Source organism: Cydia strobilella, chromosome Z (genome assembly GCF_947568885.1).
Source record: "Cydia strobilella chromosome Z, ilCydStro3.1, whole genome shotgun sequence".
In the NCBI taxonomy this organism is placed as follows: domain Eukaryota; kingdom Metazoa; phylum Arthropoda; class Insecta; order Lepidoptera; family Tortricidae; genus Cydia; species Cydia strobilella.
This window is the reverse complement of record NC_086068.1, coordinates 14141398-14166897: the sequence shown is the minus strand read 5'-3', so window position 1 is coordinate 14166897 and position 25500 is coordinate 14141398. Positions and strand designations below refer to the sequence as shown.

Below are 25500 nucleotides of genomic sequence, written 5' to 3'. Positions count from 1 at the left end.
GTCTGTCACCAGGCTGTATCTCATGAACCACCGTGATAGCTAGACAGTTGAAATTTTCAAAGATTATGTATTTCTGTTGCCGCTATAACAACATATACTAAAAAGTACGGAACCCTCGGACCCCTCGGTGCGCGAGTCCGACTCGCACTTGGCCGGTTTTTAAGAATACATGATTGTGATCACGAAAATACATTAAATTAGCTAATTTTTTTAATTAATCTTTATTATTATTTATAATCTTCATTAAAAACCCGATTATCAATGTTACAAATTGTATTATGTTACAGGGGGAGTTATTGTTTTATGTGAATAGTCGATGCCTTGGGGTGGCAGCTAAGGACCTGCCTAGTAAACTGTTTGCCGTCATAGATTTATATGGACAGTGTGTTCAAGCTTCTATCACTCATGTACATGGCATGAGGCCTATTATGGAAACCAGTATAGATCAGGTATCAATTTTTATTTCTTGATGTCAGAGTATATAATTTTTAGTTTACAATCAGGAATCATCCTATTATCTTACTTTGTGTATTAAGTTATTACTACCCACTAACGGTTGGTTACTGTGTAGTAATAACTTAATACCTATTTAACTAGGGAGCAAATCAAATTAGTTTTCTAAAATATTTAAGTAGTATTTAAGTAGTCACACTGACTGCAATGTATAAATTATAAACTGAAATAGATTTCATATACATACTAAAAAAAATATTACTAAACCCTCCAGTGGCCGAGGCCGGAATCGAACCGGCGTCTTTAGCTTACGCGGCTAACGTTTTTGACCTCTAGGCCTTCCGGCCACGCTGCTCCGTCCGCGTCCGGGCCGTATTACAGTTGATAATTGAAAACCTATTGTTGCAGTTGGAAGAGGATCCCAACAATGATGACACTTTAACATGTAGTGACATGGATGTCGTGCCTCTGAACCAACCTCCTGACCTGTTGCAACCTAAGCCGTCTCAACATGTCTATGTCCCGATGGCCTCTGAGGGTGCCTGTGCTCTTGGTAATTCACTCTTATATATGTGTTTTGTTATCAGCTTGCCTGATGTATGTAAATTGTAAAACTAAAAGGTGTTTTCTTTACAGTAGCACAGGATCGTTTAAGGTTTCACCCAAGATGTGGGATACTTGTCAAATTATCAGCTAATAATAAGTAAGTGTAATTACAGTTTTTACGGTATTAAGTAAAAGTTTCTTCTTGAAAAAGCTTTCGTTTTTGATAGTGTCAGATATAAAATGCATGAGAATATGGGTGAATCGACTTTTTTCTTGTCACTCGTTGCCATAGTTACGGCCGCCTGGGTCACTTTTTAAACGCTGGTTTTACGAACGAGTATAGTATTTAAAATAACTAAACATACATTTTTATGGCATTTATAAACCCTTTCCATAAAGGAAATCTTTCTACTATTGTCGCCTGAGTGACGGGACAGAATAACAAAAAAGAGTTGATCCTCGCATGTACATGTACAAACATTGTGTGTTGGTTGCGCTACAGATCAGCAGAAAGGGCTAGGCCTTTAGATGACTACAACAATGGCGTAGTGATGACGCACCGACCTCTGTATGACAACGAACTGTTTGAGATACGCATCGACAGGCTAGTCGACAAATGGAGTGGTAGCATTGAGGTAACAAACTACACTACTAGCATATTACTCTTTTATTAAATTCTTTCCCTACCAAATCCTATTTCGTACTTCGGGCTTTTGTTCTCTTTTTCGTCTTGGCACATTACTAGTTGCTATCCACAATTTACCGTAGGCACGAGTTATCACAAAATTTACTGCCATCAATTGAAATCATAGATCTCTAAAATTGCAATGGTCTTACGAATCCGTCCGCCCCTAGTCTGCAGGATTCATTCATTCATTAAGACCACATACTAGGTTCAACAACTGCTGTCATCCATCATGTAAAGGTGGGATTCCAGTGTGCGGCACAAGCATTTTTGTAACAGCATGTGATACTACCCACAAGCTCATGCTTATGAAGTGATGTATGTCAGGTGTATTTGAGTAATTCCAAATAGATACTTGGTACTTTTTAGGGTCCCATACCCAAAGGGTGTAAAAGGGACCTATTACTAAGACTCCACTGTCCGGCTGTCTGTCACCAGGCTGTATCTCATGAACTGTAATAGATGATGTACTTCTGTTGCCGCTATAACAACAAATACTAAAAAACATTGTTGTACGGAAACCTCGGTGGGCGAGTCCAACTCGCACTCGTCCGGTTTTTTTGGCCACTTAATGGTTTCATCGGAAGATCAGCGCTAGAAGTCCCCAGCAACATGCTAAGATGAGGCGATTTCGAGACACTTTTATTCTTACTATCTTCTTCTTATATGTTAATCAATGTTAATTGATGATTTGTGTGTTTACGAATAAAAATATTTATATTCTATTGTATTCTATGGTATTACGGGTGCTTTTCGGAAATACCAGAGTAAACCTTACAAAATAAGCCATGTTACGCAGGTCGGTGTAACATCTCACAATCCGGCAACAATCAGGTTTCCATCTACCATGACGAACATGGAGTCCGGCACGATCATGATGTCGGGCTGCAAGGTACTCATGAATGGGCACGGCATGTGCATGGAGTACGGGAACTTTAATCTTGATGAACTGAGGGTAAGTAACCATACAATACTAGTCGCAACTATTTATTGTCGATTAACATCAAGTCCTTGTACTTAAAGGATTAAGTTTTGATTAAATGTTTTGTACATTTATTTGCAATATCCACCGATGTAACATGTCATTAATAAACTGACTATGCTAGTGAACTGTTTCACCATTCGTGATTGAAATATACCGAAGTTCCCAGAATCCAACAATAATAATATTTTTTTTGAACTTATATAGTGTATTAGTGAATTTAATTAAGCCTGTGTTGCACAAGTTCACTTGAAGGATTTAGTTATAAATAACTAATAAATAAATACAATTGATGGACAGGAAGGGGATACCGTCGGTATGATGAGAAAGAGCACTGGCAAACTGCATTACTTTATCAACGGCGTGGACCAAGGCATAGCCACAGATAAAGTGGAACAACAAGTCTGGGGAGTTGTTGATCTCTATGGCATGACTGTAAAGGTATGTAGCAAAAGTAGACTCCTAGTTTTCTGTTTATTAAGGTCAGGTAGAGAAATTGCCCTTATTAAATCTACATAGAAATACGAGAAAAGGTGTAATTTGTCTTGCTTCCCCATATCTCTGTTTGTTTGTTCCTAAAGTTGACTAGTAGTAGGTAGAAATTGTTTTTTTTTTCCTGAAATATAAAAGGTATAAACCGTCGAGTAACTCGCTTTAACTAGTTTCATGCAGGTCTCAAATGGGCGTTCTTTTCTTTTGTTAGCCCGAGGCAGTTTTGAATAGACACGCGAATTATATGTTCCATGTACCTAACTAAATTACCATTAGGAGTGCGAGGGTCAGGCTAAACTGAGTTCTTCCTGTGTACTATTATGCCCGTACGCTCTTGTTATTGGGACCTAATTTGGATTTCGTTATATATTGTAAAAGTATGCAAATATAAACAGATTCTATTATATAATAACGAGATATGAATACCTGATTAAAATTATTAAAACAAACAAGGACGCCCTATATCGGATATGACAATGCGACGTTCAACTTTGAGTTTTATTCTAATTTTTTCAACTGGTTAATCAAACAACATTTGCACAACACAAACATTACCTTTTACCAATCGCCATCCTGAAATGAAATTGAAACAATGGCTTTTATAACGTTTGTTCCAGGTCACTATAGTGGACCCTTGTGAGGAAATGGACACGACCGTTACCAACGCGCCGGTTGTGCTCGGCGCTCCCGAGCTGCCTGCTCCGAGTGAGATCACTTTCCACGATTCATATCCAATATTGCTCACAACCAAAGATAGATATAACTCCGTAATAGATGGATACAGTCTAAGGAAAAAACGTGCCTCGAAAATCAAGAAAATTTGATTCTCGTTCAGAGGGCGCTACTAGTTTTGGCCTACAGTCGTATAGATGGCGTTGACGGTTTCGTTTGTTATTTAACAATTTTAACGCATATCAGTGAAAGAACATGGGTCAAAATCATAAAAATAATTAATGCAAATAAAAAAATCATTTATCTATATTTAAATACATTCTATCGTATTTTTATAAATCTTTATTTTTAGTTTTAAAGTGTGTCGACAGATGGCAGTGAATTTACTGGGGTTACAAAATTTACTATGACAGTACCGCTCTAGTATAAGTTACTCTATGCCACAACGTAGCCGCTGCTACACACCATTTATAAACTTCAATAAATAAATGCCTTCTCCTGTACGTCTATTACCACGAGCTCGTCACTCACCTGACACTGGCATATTCGCTAACGTCTGCGTAACTTACTTTCTATACATCTCGCTCGCACTTATATGCCAGTAAGAGCGTGATGCATGGAAAGTAAGTTACGCACACGCTAGCGAATATATCAGTGACAAGCTCGTCGTATGGCTACTGTTCCTAATATATTTAGTAATATAATTATATATAGTAATATAACATGTTCACTGCCGGTGATGTGGCGCCAAGAAAAGCCAGATGTACTGCACATCTGGCTTTTCATGGTGTCTGTGTGGCTGAGCAATGTCATTAAATAATTAAATATCAATTTTGTTTAATATACTTATTTACGGTATTGTTCAATAATATTAATGTACATTCAGTAATTATTAATTAATGTTACATTTTTTCTGATCAACAGGCAGGATAAGACAAAGATTAGATGAAGATAGCCTTTTATTTCATACGCTGCGTGATTCGAATGTTATTATTATTAATGATGGTAAGACTGCTCATAGGCCTAAGTAAGTATCATTTTCTATGTATAATTAAGCTTTTCTAGAATAAACGTAGACTAAAGAATTTTTTATTGTACGTATTTTGCAGTCACATGGCTGTCTGTCACTACTAAAACACAACTATAAGTATAGTGAATGAATGCAACTGCAATGGATGTTGGTTAGAAAATATATGAGGTTATACTTTAATTTTATTGTATGTTGACTTTATTTACAGTGCTTTCGAATACTTCAATAACGGGATAGTGATGACGAATCGCACACTGAGGACAAACGAACTATTTCAAGTGCGTCTCGACTTGGTTATCCCTAAGTGGGCCGGAAGCATTGAAATTGGGGTCACGCAGCATTCTTCAAACGATTTATTATTTCCATACAAAATGAGCAACGCAAAGTAAGTGTTTTATTAGTAAGTAAAAGTAAATGATTTGACAAGAAATGTTTATATCATATAATATTCATATTCATATATTTATTGATAAAGTAAATTACACGTCCAGAGTACATAAAATAAAATTAACATACATAAAGTAAACATCGTTTAAACTTAAAAACAAATCATAGCATACATATATCTTAAAGCGAAAAACGGAAATACAATAATATATCATGTCAGTCGTAATTATAAATTCAAATAATTCTAAATTTGGTCACATAATTTTAAATAGTGTATAGTAATTCATATAATAATGAATAAATTAAAAATAAAGATTCAATGAAAATAATGTCCCATGAAAACAGCGAAATTAGACTTTTACGTCGTGTGTGTGGATCGATGACACCCTGTCGAAAAATTCGTCGATAGTGTATTGAGTTGAGAACCCTGATACATTTGTACACTACTGGGCTGTTAACATTTTGGACGCCAAGAGCCAGTGAATAGGTCGTGTGCTGTCGTGCCTGCTACGCCAGCGACCACTAAAGTAGTAATGGCGGACGCGGTCAAAGCAATTGTCCTGCTGACAGATAAGGTTTATATTCGTTATTCACTAGTCGAGATATTGGCGTGTAGTCCACGTCTTGACGCTTGAGGAAAAGCGTTCAAATGGTTAAAAACCCCAAGCCATCAAATGTATAAAACAAATGTTTTTATAAAAAAATGTTTATATAAAAAAAATATATTGAAGAAGAGTGGTGTGAAACGGCCAGGTTTTGAATTAACCTTGTATCAAGTCATATTTCATATTTATTTATTGCAACCATGGTTTTACAGGTATTACAAAGTCTTGGTAGTTCCACATGGACCCCGTGGGGGCATAGCAATATTACAAGCATATTAGGATCTAATCTTAAATCTATGTGTATAATATAAAAGTAGGTCAATTTAGTAGTTTTTATACATATAAGCCGAATTGAATCAGATAATTGTCAGAAATTTGTCAGTGTATTAAATACAAAAATAAACGGGCAACTAATTATTATTAAGTGATGTCAAATTATATAAGTATTAAAATAATAAGAATGTAAATGTTTTAGAAATAGGAATAGTTGGAAATAAGAATAGTCAATTAGTTTTTGCCACGTAAAATTTGAAACTAACGCAAAACTGTAACGTAATATGTAACTAACTGTAACGCAATATGTAACTAACAAAATGTGGATCTTCGTTATCTAAATAAATAACTTTTATTATTATTATTATTATTAAAAGAAGCTTCCAAAAAAAATCAAGTAGCTCTCATAACCTGACTGGCAATACTGGCATACCACTCTTCCAATACATCAGGTTTATAAGTGTATTAATGGTTAGTGGTAACTAAGAATGTTTAATTTTAATTGCTTTGTTGACTTCATCAACTAAAGTACCAGTCTGTCCATAGATCTGGCACTTGGGCAATGACCGGAGAAGACGTGATACGAGACGGGACCACCATCATACCGCAATATGTTAGGAATCTCAACAGACTCGTGGTGAGTACTCTTATTGTTGAATATTATATATATATATTTTTTTTTCAATTTTTTCCTTTAATTTAAAAACTCTTATTGGCCGAATTATTATACTATCAGTAGGCCTGGCACAGGAGTGGCGCGACAGTATCTCGCCCTCAAGATAAACTACCTGTCTTTTTTTAACTGTATGAATTAGAGAGGGCCGGGTCGTAGTCTATCTCGCGAGCGAGATACTGTCGCGCCGCTCTCTGTTAGGCGTAATGCAAACCAAATGATGACTACTTTCTAGGTTTTTTAACCCTGACTCGGGCTTTATGCTCTTGCAGTTTTAGAGCGATCGTGCCTGGAAAAGTAACTAAGGGAATAATTTCATTGTGTTATGCGAGAATTTTAGATAATGGTATTAATAGTACGGTCGAGTTTACAAACATGTTTACAAGCCAACATTCCAATAATATATACACACCTCTAACTCCTCTAAGACACTGACTATAACGTCGAGTCAAGTCAATGTATTTTTGGAATAACTCGACCGTACCTAAACCGACATATCAGTTGATAAAAAAATTATCTATCTTAATAAATTAAGCAGAGCATGCATTCAGGAGCTACACGTATTTTGGCCAATTAACTAAATAACATATTATGGTTAACTTGAACCTTGAGCCACCTGGGCACCTGGCTCCCATCCCGTGGGCGTCGATGTTCTGTACGTGTACGAGTATGTTGTGTTAACGTGGATCCGTGTGTATCGCAGGAGGGGGACACCGTGGGCGTGATGCGCAAGGACATGGGCATACTGCATTTCTTTGTGAACGGCGTGGACCAGGGGCCCGCGGCCTTCAACATCCCCGACCATGTGTTCGGGCTCGTCGGTGCGTGCTGCTCATTACAAATTTACTACATCAACACTTCTTACTTTTGACGACCTGTCTGGCCTAAAGTCGTCGCCAATAGAACATGCAAATAATGCAAGCAAACCATTTTACCTTCATTACTTCATAATTTCGCTCTTTAAAAGGACAACCATGAACAGTCTATATAAGTACTTAATTTTTTTATTTATATAGATCTTTAGTTAAAAATAAAAATGTTAATTATTAATATTTCTGGGAAAATAACCTTCGTAAAAAACCGGTCAAGTGCGAGTCGGACTCGCGCACGAAGGGTTCCGTACCATTACATAAAAAAACGGCAAAAAATCACGTTTGTTGTATGGGAGCCCCACTTAAATATTAATTTTATTCTGTTTTTAGTATTTGTTGTTATAGTGGCAACAGAAATACATCATCTGTGAAAATTTCAACTCTCTAGGTATCACGGTTAATGAGATACAACCTGGTGACAGACAGACGGACAGCGGAGTCTTAGTAATAGGGTCCCGTTTTTACCCTTTGGGTACGGAACCCTAAAAATGTTGGGTTATGTGTCAAACGTTTACATTATTTGCAAGTTCTATTGACGACAACCTTAGAGGGCCTATGTAGCCGATGGTCACGGGTTCGAATCCCGGTAAGGGCATTTATTTGTGTGATAAACAGGGATATTTGTTCCTAACCTAAGTCATGGGTGTTTTCTATGTACTTATATTTAAGTATGTATTTATCTATTTAAATATGTATATTGTCGTAGTATCGTCGCCTAGTACCCATAGTACAAGCACAGTCTATAAAACAATACAGTCATTTGACTAAGCCGTCTAGTCTAGACAGGGCAATCGTGTGGGGTGCGAGGGGTGAGGGGTGTACCGCGCGCACCCGATCTGCATGCATTCGCCATTGTTAGTAGCTCGGTACACGTCAAAGACGTCGGTCCACTGTATACTTTTTGCACTGTGGTACAAGCTTTGCTTAGTTTGGGGCTAGGTCGATCTCTCTAAGATTGTCCTCAAATATTTCTTTATTTACATAGGTATTTACTTATTTGTTGTGTTCGTTAAACAGGAAGTACACTGCTGCAGATAAAATGATAACAACTTCACCAGAATAGCAATTACGATCTATTAACCTTTCGACCATGGAGACTGTATAAAGGAGCCAAATCTCTATGTATGAAAAGTGTCCATCAAAAAACAGTAATTAGGCGGCGCCACCATACACCGAAATACTACCAAAAACAACCTACGTAATTTGGTCTGGTTATTTGTTGCCTTATATGGTTCATGTTATACTCATGTCCCAGAGCCTAACTAGCGCCACCGGAGAGATTAGGAACTATTATTTAAAGCTTAACGCGGTCACTTTTACAACAATTCTGCCATAAGAGATTGCGATCCTTTCTATACCATCCATACTTTCGACGCCGTGTCAAACACAAAAGCTGTCATCCAGACGCCACTTCACCGAAGTGTCAAAACTGAAATTTAACTTTTTGCATACATATGTTGCTCTGTGGCCCATGACCGATTACTCGGTTTTTGGCGTTGAACCTACGGTGCGTATATATGGGTCATTGGCGTCCAAAAGGTTAAGACTTATCATATTATTACTTTTAAAAATCATTTTACAGATGTTACCCTCCAATTCGGATTTTCTCAATATGTGTATTAGGTCGTACAGTGTAGTTATATTTGCCTGCAGACTTGTACGGGCGAGTGGCGCAGGCGACTGTAGTGGAGGCGTACACGCCGCCCGCCGCTTACTCGCCGGAGTCGCCTCTCTCCACCGAGTCAAACGCTACTATTTATCCGTAAGTAGTTTGCACTATCTAGTGTCCTACCCTATAGTAGGACCTCGATAGCTAAGTGCTAAACAGCTGTACTGGTAAATAGCCCATAGGCTTGAGATTAAATTCTCAGAGCAGTCTCAATATTCGTTGCCAAAGGGTGGCAGGATAGCCTTTTAAAAATTGCCCCCAAAGCTTTGAGTTCGTAACTATTACCAGCTGAGCTGATGCCTCCCTCTACTACCGCCTAGAACCTCACGGCATTCATTTAACCCTACAACTTTATTTTCCCCAAAATATTCATTTCACAGTAAGCCTTCGCTAAGCAGATTAAACTTGCATATTAAGTATGTAGATAACTTGTTGGGTTATATTTAGAAAAAAAGATGGATTTAGTATTAGTACCACGAGCCTAAATTGTTATACAGGCTGTTTCTTGAAATAAAACTATGAAAACGGATTATATCGCGTATATTGAATTTATAATACATCCCGACGTTTCGAACTCTTTACAGCGTTCGTGGTCAACGGGTGACTGAGGAAAAATTACAAAGTGCAAAAATACCCACATACTAAAATAATGAACAATCATAGACTACAAACTTTAAGGCTGGTTGTACATGCAAAATCGGTTCATAAGGCTAGTTATACACTACAATTATTTCCAAGTAAAGATATATATATATATACGCGATAAAAACTATGCCGGCTCCAACCCTACACCACGGACCCGAGAAGATTTAATTCCCTCCTAAATTGTAGGAGGGTATCCCAATATGGGACCGGCAACAAACTCGGCGGGACACATCTTTTCAAAACATCAGAATGTCCAGCATCATCCAACACTAAGGTCTCACAGTCTATGTCTCGCTTGCTCCTTTATCAGATGGACTACAGGATCCCAAGCTGGTGGTAGAGAAAAGCCATCTTCCCTATTAAAGTTTGGATATTTCTTAATCTCAATGGCCTCGCGCAGCATTCTGGGTATGTAACGCTTCTCCTTGGCAAGAACCAGAGGCTTATCAAACTTGATTGAGTGATTGGCTTTATCCATGACATGCTCACAGACAGCAGACCTAGGTCGACGGTGCTTGACATCAGCTATGTGTTCCTTCACCCGAGTGGAAATGCTCCGTTTCGTCTGCCCGACATATGATAGGCCACAATCACAGTCCAGCCTGTACACTCCTGCAGTCTGTAGAGGGGTATTGCATTTTACAGGCCTCAGGAATTGTGACATCTTCTTCATTGGCTTGAAATATGTTTTTATAGAAGCACGCTTCAAGATGTGGCTGATCCTGTCCGTGACCCCCCTGACAAAAGGCAGAATGGCAGGCCTGCGCTCGACTGTGGGGATCTTAATGTGGGACCTCTGGTTGACCCGCGGTATCCTGAGCTCGTTTGCCTGGAGCGCGCGCCTGGCATGCTGGAGCTCCGCGGCCAGATGCTGGTCATCACATATCCTCTGGGCTCTCTGAAACAAAGATTTGCCTACTGTTACAAGTTGACTGGGATGGTGATGCGATTTGCCATTTAATTACCTATCAGTATGAGTAGGTTTCCTATACACAGTGCGACCTAGGGTGTTATCAGGATTTCTTTTTACCAATACATCTAAGAAGGGGAGAGAACAGTCTTTTTCCAACTCCATAGTAAATTTATTTTGCTATGGATGGAATTTAGGTGATCCAAGAAAGCTCACCTAAATTCCATCCATAGCAAAATAAAATTTACTTTAGTGAATTTTTACATTGCATATGCCCTTGATTAGACGTGTAAAAATTCAATATTAAAATTGAGATTTTGCGTTAGCTTCCTCTAAATGTTAGTATGGTTTACATCAGTTTTAATTGATAAGAAACTTGGCGAGTAACGTTTTTAAACATTTAACGTTCGTGTAGGGAGATGTGTTTCCACCGTCTGCACGGCCGCAACGCGCGGCTGTCCCGCAACCGGCTGACGGCGTCGCGCGCCACCGTCTACTCGGAGTTCAACGACGCCGTACTGTTCAGCTCGCGGCCGCTGCGCGAGTGTGACATGTTTGAGCTGCGCATTGACAAGATGGTCGACTGCTGGATCGGCAGTTTGGAGATCGGTGAGTTACAACCTACTCATATCCAGTCCCGCTCTCACCTATCGAGTGATACTGATGTCATGTGCGTCAAAAACCCTCTTTACCTTTAAACCTTACACACCCGTGATCAAACGCATTGACATGGTGTTGTTATGTGGTGGCATACAGCATTGCATCAACATCAAGATGTTATTTCGACCTGAGTGGTCCTTTAAAGACTAACGCGAAGCCAAACTTATTAACGAACGTATCTAAAATACTACATATTAAGTTTTATTAACTTTTCACATGTCCCGTCTAAACAACTATTATCGATTACTAAATGACTCGTAATTTTCAGGTGTAACCGCAATCCGTCCGGACGATCTCGAGGCGAACGGCGGCGTCGGCGCCATAGCGGGCACCGCGACCGACCTCAACTGGGACACGTACATCCTGAGCGGCGCCGCCATGATGAAGGACGGCGAGTGCGTGCGCAGCGGCTACCCGCTCGACCTGGACACCCTCACCGTTGGGAGCAGAGTCGGTCAGTGCCATACAACTATATATAGCGCCTCATTTTCTCAATTTTCTGGGGTTAATAGCAAATAGATTTATTGTAGATATCACCTCCTGTAGGCCGAGCACATGATTGACGCGACAGTATCTCGCCGCGAGTTAGGCTACCCGTCTTTTACTAACTGTATGAATTAAAGGGGGACGGGTAGTCTATGTCGCGCCGAGATACTCTCGCGCCAATCATGTGCTAGCCCGGCTGAGACCCAGAAGCATTTGTTTTGTTTTTGAATTTGGAACCCTTAGTTACTCAACAAAAGTACAAAATAGATTGTGGAATATGTACAAAAATTCGTAAGCGGGGTCTTAGGTTAAAAATAACATGCATGTTCAAGTTTGGGAACAAATCAAATTATTTAAAAAAATATTTTGATTTGTGTTTTTTAAGTAGTCACACTACTATATATAAATTAAAAACTGTAATAGATGTCATATATTAAAGAAAAAGTGACGAAGCCCTCCAGTGGTGAGGCCGGATTCGAACCGGCGTCTTTAGCTATCGCGGCTAACGCCATGAACCCCTAGGCCACCCCGCCACGGCGGTGCCCGTCCGAATTTCTCAACTATATGCCATCTTAGTAAGACTAGGCGTCTTTGACCAGCTCTAAGGGCAAGCAGTGCGCGCTCCCAATCCATGCATGTTCCCAATTGAATTTGAAGTGAGGCAAACGTGTTTATGTTGTGTCGAGCGAGACAGAGTGTAGTGTAGTGCAGTGTAAGTATAAAATGATGATTGTTGTTGAGGCATGATGTGGCACGCGGACCGCAGCCTGCACTACTACCTGGACGGCATGGACATGGGCAAGGCGTGGTACGTGCCGCACCTCAACATCTACGCCGTCGTCGACCTCTACGGCCAGTGCACGCAGGTATGCTCCGCTCCAAACTGTTTCCACACATAGTAGTATAGTATTGTAACGATGTACTGGGAACAGCAGAATTCTTTGCAATCTGATTTCTTTTTTTTTAAATCCGTACGTCGTTCTTTGAAAATAATGAGGTCTTTGAGGTCTTTCTAACAATCTTGATGACCTTAATTTGAAACATGTAGCTCTTAGATGTTAAATATTTATTTATTGAACACAGGTTACAATTCTGCAAAACGAAGAAAGAGCTTTCAACTACAACGGCTGCACCAATTCCGATAACTCGCTGCTGAGCAACTCAAGAGCATTGTCGTCGCCCCCGCCGCCATATTGGTAAGCTAACAGTTGATCAGGAGGAACATAGTAGAGGTGGGTCCAGGCTTGGCGAATGCTCCGCGCAGCATTCGAGAACCGTCAGTGAACAATTATTTAATATAACTCGAGATATGTTATAGGCGTTCCTAAATTAAAGCGCTTACCTTGTGACACATTGTACAAGTTGCCTTTAGTCGCACCTGGGCTAGCGAGCAATGTGCACGGCACGTGCTAACGAGCTCCCGCTTACCGAAAGAGACAAGCTCATGTTTAACAACGAGTATAACAAAGATAAATGGGATGAGAAAATTACTTCTTCGTAGATATAGAAATACATAATATGGAAGTATTATTTGTGCTCTTTATGTATGAGTATAACCTATCTAGTTATGTAATATCATTGTCTGTGAATGGCTTGCTAACTGCTCGTTTGCATTTCGTAGTACGATGTGCGGTTTGCAAGGGCCGCGTTCGCTGGATTTGGTCGTACCTGTGTAGAGCCAACGAAAGTACACTATAGATTCATTGCAGCGAACTTCTGGTTTTTAGAATTATCTATCACCAGTATTGCTTTGTAATAAACTTAATAAACTAATAATGATTGAACCGAAACAGTTGTAGGGTATGTATACATGTGTAATATACTAATTCAAATACGAATATTCGTTAAATATTTCTTATGTATTTCAGCCTGAGGTTTTTAAGTAACTTTACTATTCCTGCTATCAAGCTTTAAATTGTGGAACAAATGTCCTATAATTCTATGTTCGATGCATCATTCTTTTCAACGGTTTTTAACATAGTTTATTTTTAAACTGTAAACCTAACTGCCCCGAAACCCCACGAAAATCCCTCCCGCCCGCTCTGCCCGAAATGCTGACGTCCCGAATATAATTCTATGGGACTTGAGTTGATATGTAGCATGTACCCTGAGAGCGCGATTATTAAGCGCCTAAAATAGAAGTTAAACGCAACGTGTTGTGCACTTGTGCAGGAGTTTCTCGGAGTACTGCGGCGACAATATCTGCATAATGCACGATTACTCATTCGCACGCCGGCTCACGGCCGACCCCACCGCCGCGCTCGTCTTCAGCTCCGCCCACTTGGCTCTCGGCGAGATATTCGAGGTACCACAGCACACAACTTATACAAGCTTATAGCCCACGACAACATTACTTAATAGTTACCTAGGTTTCATTGTTTTATGTGCCTTCGTTAATTCACGACCGAGCATTAAAGACATATTAAAACCTAAATTTGTTTAAATGTTAATATATTTTTCCTTTTTAGGGTTCCGTACCTCAAAAGGAAAAAAAACGCAACCCTTATAGGATCACTCGTGCGTCTGTCTGTCTGTCTGTACGTCTGTCACAGCCCATTTTCTCCAAAACTACTGGACCAATTAAGTTGAAATTTGGTACACATATGTAAGTTTGTAACCCAAAGACGGACATGTAAAACAAATGAATTTTCAACGTGGGGGCCAGTTTTGGGGGGTAAATGGGAAAATTAAAAAATTAAGTTTTTCAAACTATATCGTGTTACATATCAAATAAAAGAGCTCATTTTGAGAATCTCAAATATTTAAGAAAATAGCTAAAAAATGACCATCCCCCCCCCTCCCCCTTTATCTCCGAAACTACTGGGTCTAAAATTTTGAAAAAATACACAAATTAGTTCTTTACCTATAGATGACAGGAAAACCTATTAGAAATGTGCAGTCAAGCGTGAGTCGGACTTAATTACATACTTAGTTTTTGATCCGACCCTACGGGTTTTTAAAAACTCACGTTTCACATAAAAAAAATCTTTGTTATAAATTGTGTAATGTACGGAACCCTTGGAACGCGAGTCCGACTCGCACTTGGCCGGTTTTTTTATTGTGGACGTACCACATTACTACAATCTATAAATTGTCCTCAGAGTTGGTCACAGGTTGTAAACCTTAAAATGCAGATGTCGCTAGTGACGTTGTTCACAGTTGCAACTGACCGTCAATCCAAGGATGTGGGTTCGAGTCCCACGTGGGCCAGAGTTGATTGATCATCTAAATGTGTTTGTTGTGCAGGTAAAGATGGTGGAGTGCAAGTCTGGGTACGCGGGCAGCTTCCGCATGGGCGTGACCGACATCAACATCCTCAATGTTCACGTGAACCGCAGCCTCCCCCCAACCATCGCTCTGCTGCCACACTACACTGCCTACATAGACGGTAACTTAACACAAATTAGCCTTTAGCATTTAATTTCGTCGATCAAACTATACCAACGATTATCTTGCAGGTAAATACATGAAGTACTCGCGCCACAACGAGAAGGAGCACTCGCTGCGCTCGTTCGTGCCGTCGTTCGAGTGGCTGCGGCCCGGCGACCGCGTGGGCCTCAAGAAGACTAACGACGGCCGCGTGCTCGTCTTCTACAACTCCGAGCTGCTCGAGACAGCGTTCGAGAACGTTCCCGATGTTAGTACTATTCGCCAGATTATTAATGTTTTACATCGAACTTAGTCAGATGTTACACTAACATTCGAACGAGTAGCTGAACATTCTAATTATATAAAGCTTCTATTAAATGATACCTGTATATTCTTGTTAGATTTCTTATATACCTATATGTATATTACCTATTCCAGTTGTATCAGGTTATTTTTTTAAACAACCAAAAACTTCAAATCTTTTACAGAAAGTATACGTGGTGATGGAAATATTCGGTCACGTGACAAAGATCCAAGCAGTGTCCAAAGGAGTCAACGTGGGAACGGCGTTGCCTCAACACACCATTCCGAACGATGAGTACGTCAAGCCACCGTCCCTGAGCGCCGCGGCCAAGAACGCGACCAACGCGAGCGTGGCTCAGTCGGCGCAGAACAACGCTAACAACGAAACTGCAGCACAGGTACGGAGACGGCAGAATTATTATTAATACCTCACATGTTGATCCGTCATGTTTATAAATTTAGGACATCATGCAACATGCCACAATTTTTTCGTAATATCAAAGCGATCGAATAGGTACACCCCTTCCTAAATAACGTGCTTCTAAGATGTGAAGGATTTGTTACAAAAATAATTAAAAATATAATTGGTGTATAGGCCCAAGTGGAAGTGAGGGAAGACACTAACGAGGAGTCGAGCCACTCGAACGATGTAGTGTCGTCGAACGTGGAGTTCGTGTCCGGCGCGCTGGCCGCCAGCAACGACACGCTCACCGTGCCCACGGACACCTCCACCCTCACCGTGGTGAGCGCAGACTCGCGCCGCCGCCGGAACCCGCTGCCATACACCTTTCATTACGTGCATGGGAACAATATCAAGCTCTGTAGCTCAGGTAAAACCATTTTCTTCGTTTAACCATTTTTCCATTTTATTAGTTTTAATTTAATTTTAGGCTAAAACAAACGAACATTCACCACAATATGCTTCCTTTACATAACAGACATAAGTGCACATCATTCTATAAAACGTATGAAATAGCTGTCCTTTGAGTGTTATTTGTTTCACGATTAGTTAATTGCATAAATTTTACAGATACCGTGGCAATGCGTACATCAGGATACAAAGACGGAATCGCCATTGTCAGCCAACCACTTCGGAGGGGTCACAATTTTAGGGTATGTATTATTTCCTCTGATGTTTTTCCTTTTAATTTACAAATATCCTGCGACTGTTTCCACTGTTTCTTTGTCCTCGTCCTCTTAAAAATATATATTTACCGTAATCGCTGTTACAGTTCCGATCTGTAAGAGCGATTACCTATGCCAAGCTTTATTTAGGTAATGCTATATGCTGCCAATATTTATGTTACTGTAACGTGTCTCATATGTTGAGCTATGCTTATTTATTCGCTACGTTGCGTTGACTTCTCGACAAAATTTCGTAATTTGTTTTTAATTATGAATATGTCTTATTTCCTTAGTCAGACGTGCTTTAGTAAAATATGTAAACCGGTGGCGTTGATGTCCTTTTGAACTCATTAAGTGCGCAGTAAACTGATAAAAATTTGAATGTTCAATTGACGAGGAATGTCGATAACGATAACTTAAGCGTCACTGGTTCAATAACCAATGACGGCTTAAGTGATCGTTTTCGCAACGGCAGATGATAAAGGAAACACACAGTTGAAAATAAAACTAAGTAAACAGTAATGTTAGTGATCTCATTCTTCTATTTTAATCAAGTGACGTCGTTTGGTAGTTGCTGCTAAACGAACTCTGCGAATGCATGCAAAATATACTTATGAGATCTTCATGATCTAATAGGTATATGTATGTTGAATGCATTTATTTGAATATAATCTTTGCGATGCGAAATTGGTATAAAATATGGTACAGGGAAGGGAAGCTGTGCATTTGCCTCACGAAGGCTATGACTTCCGTATTATTATATGTGCGTATGCGAATGTAAGAATAATCAGATAATCTTGATATGATAATATTGCATAGTGCGAGATTTAATATACCAACATAGTACACAATATCATTAGATTAAATTAGAATCGCGTTGCTTTGTGTGCACCTGCTTATATTAATGCGAAATTGTATTGGAGTAAAACGAACAGAATGTAAGTAGTATTCAGGTTTATACCTGCGTGGGAGGAGTCAATCCCTAAGAAATAAATCCTCATTCAACATTGCGAGGCAAATATGTCCCGAATACCCAGTAGAATCCAGATAAATTCGGTCAAATTGTGTATTTTGAAAAACAAATTAAAGCCAGACATATTGACCAGGATATAGACCGTGATTACTTTTTGAATTGTTTATGAGCTCCCGATATTTCGACGCAGTTACATGCATCTTGTTCACGGGTGACTAGAAGATAGCGGGTGGGTGTCAATGTTGTGTAGACCGCGCTCGGTCTGCCATTCTTGCGCGTCGGCTGCGTTCACTTTCAACGTTACCATCGGTCGCATTCACACTCGATAGTCCGGTCGCGTTCACAGTCATACTACACTCACGGTGTCACTACGCGTGTTTGATTCGGATATCACTGGTCTTTTACACAAACAAATCACAGGATTCCACACATTTGACAGTTTAAGCCCATCTTCACGATTGAAATTTTTGTATCTGTGAATTTCAACGGCTTCTCTTACCAATCTTGGTATACAGTGGCGTTCTGTCGAAATGACCTTGGAACTATGCAACTCGATCCAGTCATTTGTACCCGACTCAAGGAGATGCTGAGCAATAGCTGACTTGCGAACGTCATTGTTCTTGACCGCAATGTGTTCTTTAATTCTGCAGGCAATAGTGCGTTTGGTCTGCCCAATGTGCGAACTACCACAGCTGCACTCAACTTTGTATACACCAGGTTTTTCCAGGGGAAAATTGTCTTTAGGCGACCGCAGAAATTGTGCAATTTTCCTGTGCGGGGTGAAGAATTTTTTTTACAGAGTAGTTATTTAGTATAGGGATAGGGATGACACATGTTGAATTTTATAACAAAATCTAGTAACATAGATAGCAAATGAGTAATTTATCACAATAATTTATTTATTACTACTAATGTAGATATTAAAATAATATATGGAAATAATACAAAAATAGAGGACTTGAAAGTTTCAAAATTTAAGTAATTTTTCAACTTCCAAAAAGGAAAATAGTAAGGGTACCATTCGATTTCTTAAATTTTATCCAAAAAATATTGTACAGCAACTATATACATAAACGCAATATTTCACCGACAAAAATGCAATTTTCTTATTTAATCCATACATTCAAAATGGGCTCTCAGTGAACTTGACGTCACGTTCACTTATCGTTTTGTTAGAAGCGTTTCGCGAGTGAAGTACGACTGTCGGGCTTTGACTAATTATATTTCTGACTTTTGTATTGCTTTAATTTGGTACCATTAATAAAAATTTGTCATCTAGCCTATTGTTGATATCTTATCTGTCACTCCCTTGACGTACGGCATAAACGACATGACGTACGGATGAGTGAGGCGCTTGGTTTTAGTCCCTATAGTGTCAATAAAGTCTAGTGAAACTAACCGTGAATCATTCAAAACTCTAAATTATAGCCAGCTTGAAATGAATGTAGTGTGATACACACACGCAACCCCCCCCCCCCTTTTTGGGGAAAGTATACAAATAATCCTTATTAAAGTCACAACAAAAAAAGTTAATTTTTTTTTCTATGATGCACCATATTCATGTTAGTATTATACTACGTTCATTGAATGCTGGTTACAATTTGTTGCCTTCCATTAGAACATAACTTGACCGAATCATATTACGGGACAAACAACTAGTCACTCAACTGGCCTAGCCAAGTTACAACCATTTAGAAAACGCCTAAATAATATATAATAAAACCGGCCAAGTGCGAGTCGGACTCGCGCACGAAGGATTCCGTACCATTACGGAAAAAAACAGCAAAAAAATCACGTTTGTTGTATGGGAGCCCCATTTAAATATTTATATTATTCTGTTTTTATTATTTGTTGTTATAGCGGCAACAGAAATACATTATCTGTAAAAATTTCAACTGTCTAGCTATCACAGTTCATGAGATACAGCCTGGTGACAGACAGACGGACAGACGGACGGACAGACGGACAGCGTAGTCTTAGTAATAGGGTCCCGTTTTTACCCTTTGGGTACGGAACCCTAAAAATGTAAACGTGACTGACTTTTCATTCGCGTCTGTCATCTCGATACATTTCTACTTCTGGATTGGCGTTGACCTAAATAAAAAAGGAGTACATATATCAAAAAGGCACCTGTTGGAGATATAACAAAAATTGCACAAAAGTACGCTTAGGGAACAAATCAAATTATTTTTATTAAAGGTTTTTTATTTGTGATTTTTAAGTAGTTATACTACAAAAGCCGCAAAAGCTGAAGATGTTGCTTCGAATCCGGCCTCGCCCGCTGGAGGGTTTGTTCGCTTTTTCTTTCGTATAATGTCATCTATTTCAGTTTATGAATTGCATAATAATATCTTATATATTAGTACAATGGGCTTCCAAATTAATTGTCAAATTGGATACTAAATCATTTGATAATAGTATGCCAAGTATTTCTCTCGCACAAAGAACACTACAAATGAAAAGTATTGCATAACAGCGATTGAATTATTATGTTTGTAAATGAAATCTTCTATATAAGTATTTATAGTCTTAGGCCAACGCCAAAATGCTTAGTTTTACTTTATTAATAATGCTATTCAAAATCAAAACTGAATGTTGCAATTGTACAATTTATTTGAAATATAAATATAAAAATGTTGCCATGAATATACTTTTGTTTATAGAACAAACTTAGAAATAGTCAAAATGGATAGATTACAACTACAACAAACAACCATTAATGTAATTTTTAACAAGCAGAAACGTCTGCGATCGATGCTATTAAGTTTAACACTTATTAAGTTAAGTTTAACAGTTATTAAGTGTAACACTCTTACGGTAGATGTCGCTAGGGTCCCCTAGACCCATATAGTGGGAAGATTTGCTGACTATGGATGAGGTCTTGGTGGCTCAGTTGGCAGAGCGCTGGAGTATCTATCCAGAGGCCGTGAGTTCAAGTCTCACCCAAGGCAGTAATTTTTCCACTTTTAAATTTATTCTAAGCTTAACCATTAATGTAATCAAAGGCGAATATTATAGCATGAAAATGTGTTTGACCAGTTTCCTGGATCATACTTCTCTTAGTCTAAAATAAGCTAACTTATGCAGCGTGTAGGTCATCGCGATTGAATTTGCCAGGCGTATAGGCAGTACTGCATGTTCCGCTTTATTTAACATATTACAGTTGGCGTAGAAATAAAAACACCTTCCATAAAAACACATGCCATCATTTTATTTGCATTATTACTGAAGATAATATCCCAATAAGATAAATGAAGTTTTAGGAATCGCTGCAATATTTATCAATCATCGCATTGCGAGTTAATTTTGGTCACGTGTTAAAAATGCACTGCTATCCTAAGGCGTGGTCGAATTATTAGTATCTTGGAACTAATGCAGATGTAGTAATCGTCTCTAGATATTTACCGTTTGCGTGCGAGATACTGTCGCGCCGCCGCTCCCGCCGCTACCGGCTCCAGTGCTTAGCCCTCTAAGATTGCATCTTACACATCTTACTTATCCTAACAAAGTGCCCGAGGGGGCGATTTGTGTACCGATTTGTTTATTAATTACATTGAGAAAAAATCTAAATGCATATTGTTTTTAGTGGCTAAAGCTGGCTGGTTATATTTACAGATATTGTGTAATTTATTGCATCATGCTGCGAGCTCACTTTGCTAAATTGCACTCTTTTGCAAATCGTATTACGAAGTTTGCTGTTACAGCGAAGTTTAATGAATCACGATGGTTCATGATCTCAACAATCGGTGTCTTACGCAGCATTTGTTAGTATGATGAAATATATTTATTGAACTAAAAAAACCGGCCAAGCGCGAGTCGGACTCGCGCACGAAGGGTTCTGTACTATCACGCAAAAAAATCACGTTTGTTGTATGGGAGCCCCACTTAAATATTTATTTTATTCTGTTTTTAGTATTTGTTGTTATAGCGGCAACAGAAATACATCATCTGTGAAAATTTCAACTGTCTAGCTATCACGGTTCATGAGATACAGCCTGGTGACTAGGTGACTAGTGATAACCTTGACGTACAACTGCCACAGATTTGCCTGTGTAAAATCATGTAAATAATCGTATATGATTTATAATTGTTACGTGTTTACTGTGACATATTTTTCAAAAGTGTTTATCAATGAAAAGACACGTCAAGATCGCTTACATTCTTTCTAACGAAGTATAACTACATTGAATTAAATACAAAATGTGTAACCTTTATTTTGCGTGTGAACGACTGCGCTGTTACGTTTGTTATGTCGGAGCGATTGGACAGTTCTTACATTTTGTCGGTTTCTCGAAGAATCAGCTTATTTTTCACACCACGAGACGGAAATTTCATAGTATAATCGTACTTGACATACATACATTTTGATTGTTTTTTACCTATTGTGTATACCCACTTCGCATGGCCGCATACGGGAAAACGCATCATTGGTTTCGCTTCATTTACTAAATACAGTAAAATAGTCGTAGTAAATTGGAGACCCATTAAATACGAATAAATATAATTGAAAAAGTAAAATTCGTCACCTTATTGCATTCGATTTTGTTGCGTTTTTTCACAAATTCGTTATTTTAAATTGATATATAGCTGACGAAAATTCGTCAGCATTTGAAAATGAAATCAAAATTTAGAACGACAATTTCGGGCGATACCGCTGAAAATAGCACCATCGAGTGGTATACATTAGTGAAAAGTAAATGCATAGTGGTCAAAGCTGCAACTCCTTTTTGTGTGCGAGGCAAGAGATTAAATGAAGTCGGGTCCTCTTCGTTAGGAAGGCCATAATAAGAGGAACTGGTTGTTGTGTTACAGTTCCGCGTGGACAAGGTGGGCGGCGACTGGTCGGGCAGCATCTCGCTGGGCGCGGTGGGCGCGCTGCCCGCCGACTCGCTGCCGCAGTGCGCTATGCACCTCGACCCGCCCATCTGGGCCGTCACTAGCGACCTGCTGCACGACAACGGCACCTTCGTGAGTACCTTGTGTGTCGCACTCCGCGTGGACAACATCTCACTGCATTGTGTTTCGACGTTATCGACGCCATGCCATAGTGATAGTTAATCTATACATCTTATAAAACAAAGTCCCCCGCCGCGTTTGTCTGTATGTGTAATTTCGCTATAAACTTAAAAACTACTGAAAAGATTTTCATGCGGTTTTCACCTATCAATAGAGTGATTCTTGAGGAAGGTTTAGGTATATAATTTGTTAAGGTTTACCCGTGCGAAGCCGGGGCGGGTCGTTAGTATTATTATACTGTGCATCGAGAGTTATCTACCTATATTGTAAAAGAGGTGTAAACTTGTAAAGTGTAAGAACAAAATAAATAGTGCCGCCGATTTTGCGAATGCTTAATAAGCAGCACTGGATGCTTTGCTATATTGCGCCATATGTTTTTCGGAAATTGATCTACCTAACGAGTTACCACATAATTGACATAATCTACGGACATCTACTTGAACTATCGAAATAGAGGCAAGATTTTTTCTTAGAATTTACATCTCTTTTACTTTTAATTACTCTTTCCTGGGTATATATTATAAGCGATGGTCATTTGAGCACCTCCATCGAATCCAATCCAATCTCCGCTCTTTGATAGCATACTAACTGTAATGGTACTTAAACATGTCGCATCTTCGTACGTTACAGAAAAAGACGCAAATGGCATCTGCGTTCGAGGAGCTGACCGAGCAGTCGGTGCTGACGATCCACTTCCGGTTCAACAGCGAGCTGGTAGTGGACGTGGATGGCAGCGTCGCGGGCGTGGTGGGCGTGGTGCCGCGCGCCTTCAGCCATGTCTACCCGCTCATCGACCTGTACGGCCGCGTGCACCAGGTACTAGTGCCATGCCACAGATGTGTACGAGTACACGCCTACACGTACCTATATCGAAACTATGCACCACCTTCGCGTGCCCTGATCACCTGAACAGTTTTAAGCGCTACTTTATATAATATCGAGGAGATTTTAAAGACAATATGTGTGTGTACAGGTATCCGTGCTGCTTCATCCGACTGTGGTCGCAAGCGGCGCCTCCCTTGACCTACCCATCATCGCGGAGAACTTGCGCGAGGAGTCGCTCGCCGAGCTCGAGCTGCTCGACGACGACGAAGACGACGATAAGATGCCCAAACTCACTCCCGAAACTCCCGAAATTCACCCTAAGCGCAAAGCCAAAGCCTACAGCCATGACAACCTCATAGGGGACTCTTCGGATCCCCTGTACTCTCAACCCGGCCCCAGCACCCATCCTGACCCGCCAACGCACAGTCTTCCAAACGAAAACGACGCCAAAAATAAGCAAATCAAATGCAGAAAAATATGCACCAACCGCACCGTGCTTCACCAGAGCTTGATAATAACGCCCACTCCCATCGATAACAACGAGTCCGCAAATCGATGCATACAAAAAAGTCACTCTACGCATAGTTTTTGTCAATTACCGGATGAGAATAATTTAGACGTGGACAATAAGGACACGGTGAGGCTCACGTTCAGCGCGGGGAGCCGGGTGGGCGACGAGACGGGCGCGCCGGCCGACGAGCGCGCGCTGTGCTGCGACACCAACATCCGCCACAACGACCGCTACCCCGAGGCCAGCGACGTCGACAGCCTCGACACCGAGATCATGGACGCACTAGCGCTCGAGACCGGCAACTTGCCGGACCTCACCGAGGAGCACTCCTCTTCTATTGACGAATCTACTCGCCGCGACGACCTGTGGACGGAATCTCTCTCCGTCGAGAATCTCAATTACTTGAATCGAATACTATGTTTGGACCAGCAGAGCTCGGAGGGACAGAGTCTGGAGGCGGAGTGGGAGGCGCGCGGGGAGAGCTGCGAGCACCTGCACGTGGTGCTGAAGTACTGGCATTTTCTGGTGTTGCCCTACCCCGAGCTGCGGCGCGCCGTGTCCAGTGGTCAGCTGCGCTGCTACTGCCGTAACTGCCAGCCGGACGCCCCACCACCTTTGGCAGGTATGATTTGTGAATTATATTTAAGAGGATAGTGGACGACGGCTTCTCCATACATACATACATACATACATAGTCCCCACCCATTTTGCTTCGTGGATATTGATATTATGGAATAATTTTACACAAAAATAAATTGTGGTAAAAATATTCCATAATTTATATGTATATTAAACATAGCTATGAGTCCCTTCATTAGATTTTTACATTTTTTGAATGTTATAAAAGTTAGGAGCTAAATACAAATTCCATAAAATAAAAAAAAGGAAAAAATAAAAATGAAATGAAGGGGCATAGCTGTGGTTAAAATACATCAAATCACGTAAAAAGATTTTCTATTCACAATGTCAACACCTGGAGAGGAAAATGGACACTACGTTTGTATGGAGAAGCGGTCACGCGACTGGCCAAGTCCCTTTCTTATTAACGTTTCATATTGAATGCTTAGTAAATATTGATTTAAGCTAGGGACAAACTGAGCCCTTGCAACGCAACGGTATGCAATGCATTATGAAATCTGGACCCTGAAATTTGTATGCTTCAGATTTCAGATGATTTATTGATAAATGTACATCTCATTTACATGTCAAACAAAAATACAAAATATTCAAAGATAATATAAACATTAAATTATACAGCTTAGAAACATACTTGTCATACGCAACGCAACGCATGATGATGATGCGTTGCATTGCGTATGACAAGTATGTTATGCACGC

General features: G+C 39.9%; 1 protein-coding gene across 3 annotated transcripts in view; it reads left to right on the top strand.

Annotated features, from left to right (window-relative positions):
• Window positions 1–25500, top strand: part of LOC134754151 (neuralized-like protein 4) — a 41983-nt gene that overhangs the window by 9336 nt on the left and 7147 nt on the right. For 2 of the 3 annotated variants that reach the window (XM_063690254.1, XM_063690251.1), the window contains exons 4-28: window positions 288–449; window positions 862–1006; window positions 1090–1156; window positions 1502–1634; window positions 2484–2639; window positions 2967–3107; window positions 3776–3863; window positions 4755–4857; window positions 5069–5245; window positions 6672–6762; window positions 7502–7619; window positions 9324–9432; window positions 11310–11503; window positions 11823–12008; window positions 12782–12906; window positions 13124–13236; window positions 14213–14345; window positions 15287–15428; window positions 15499–15677; window positions 15898–16110; window positions 16308–16542; window positions 16743–16825; window positions 22623–22778; window positions 23457–23642; window positions 23800–24784. In XM_063690254.1, coding sequence (XP_063546324.1) covers window positions 288–449; window positions 862–1006; window positions 1090–1156; window positions 1502–1634; window positions 2484–2639; window positions 2967–3107; window positions 3776–3863; window positions 4755–4857; window positions 5069–5245; window positions 6672–6762; window positions 7502–7619; window positions 9324–9432; window positions 11310–11503; window positions 11823–12008; window positions 12782–12906; window positions 13124–13236; window positions 14213–14345; window positions 15287–15428; window positions 15499–15677; window positions 15898–16110; window positions 16308–16542; window positions 16743–16825; window positions 22623–22778; window positions 23457–23642; window positions 23800–24784 — 4420 coding nt within the window. The remainder of the gene's footprint in view (window positions 1–287; window positions 450–861; window positions 1007–1089; window positions 1157–1501; window positions 1635–2483; window positions 2640–2966; window positions 3108–3775; window positions 3864–4754; window positions 4858–5068; window positions 5246–6671; window positions 6763–7501; window positions 7620–9323; window positions 9433–11309; window positions 11504–11822; window positions 12009–12781; window positions 12907–13123; window positions 13237–14212; window positions 14346–15286; window positions 15429–15498; window positions 15678–15897; window positions 16111–16307; window positions 16543–16742; window positions 16826–22622; window positions 22779–23456; window positions 23643–23799; window positions 24785–25500) is intronic. The other variant, XM_063690253.1, reaches the window with a different exon arrangement.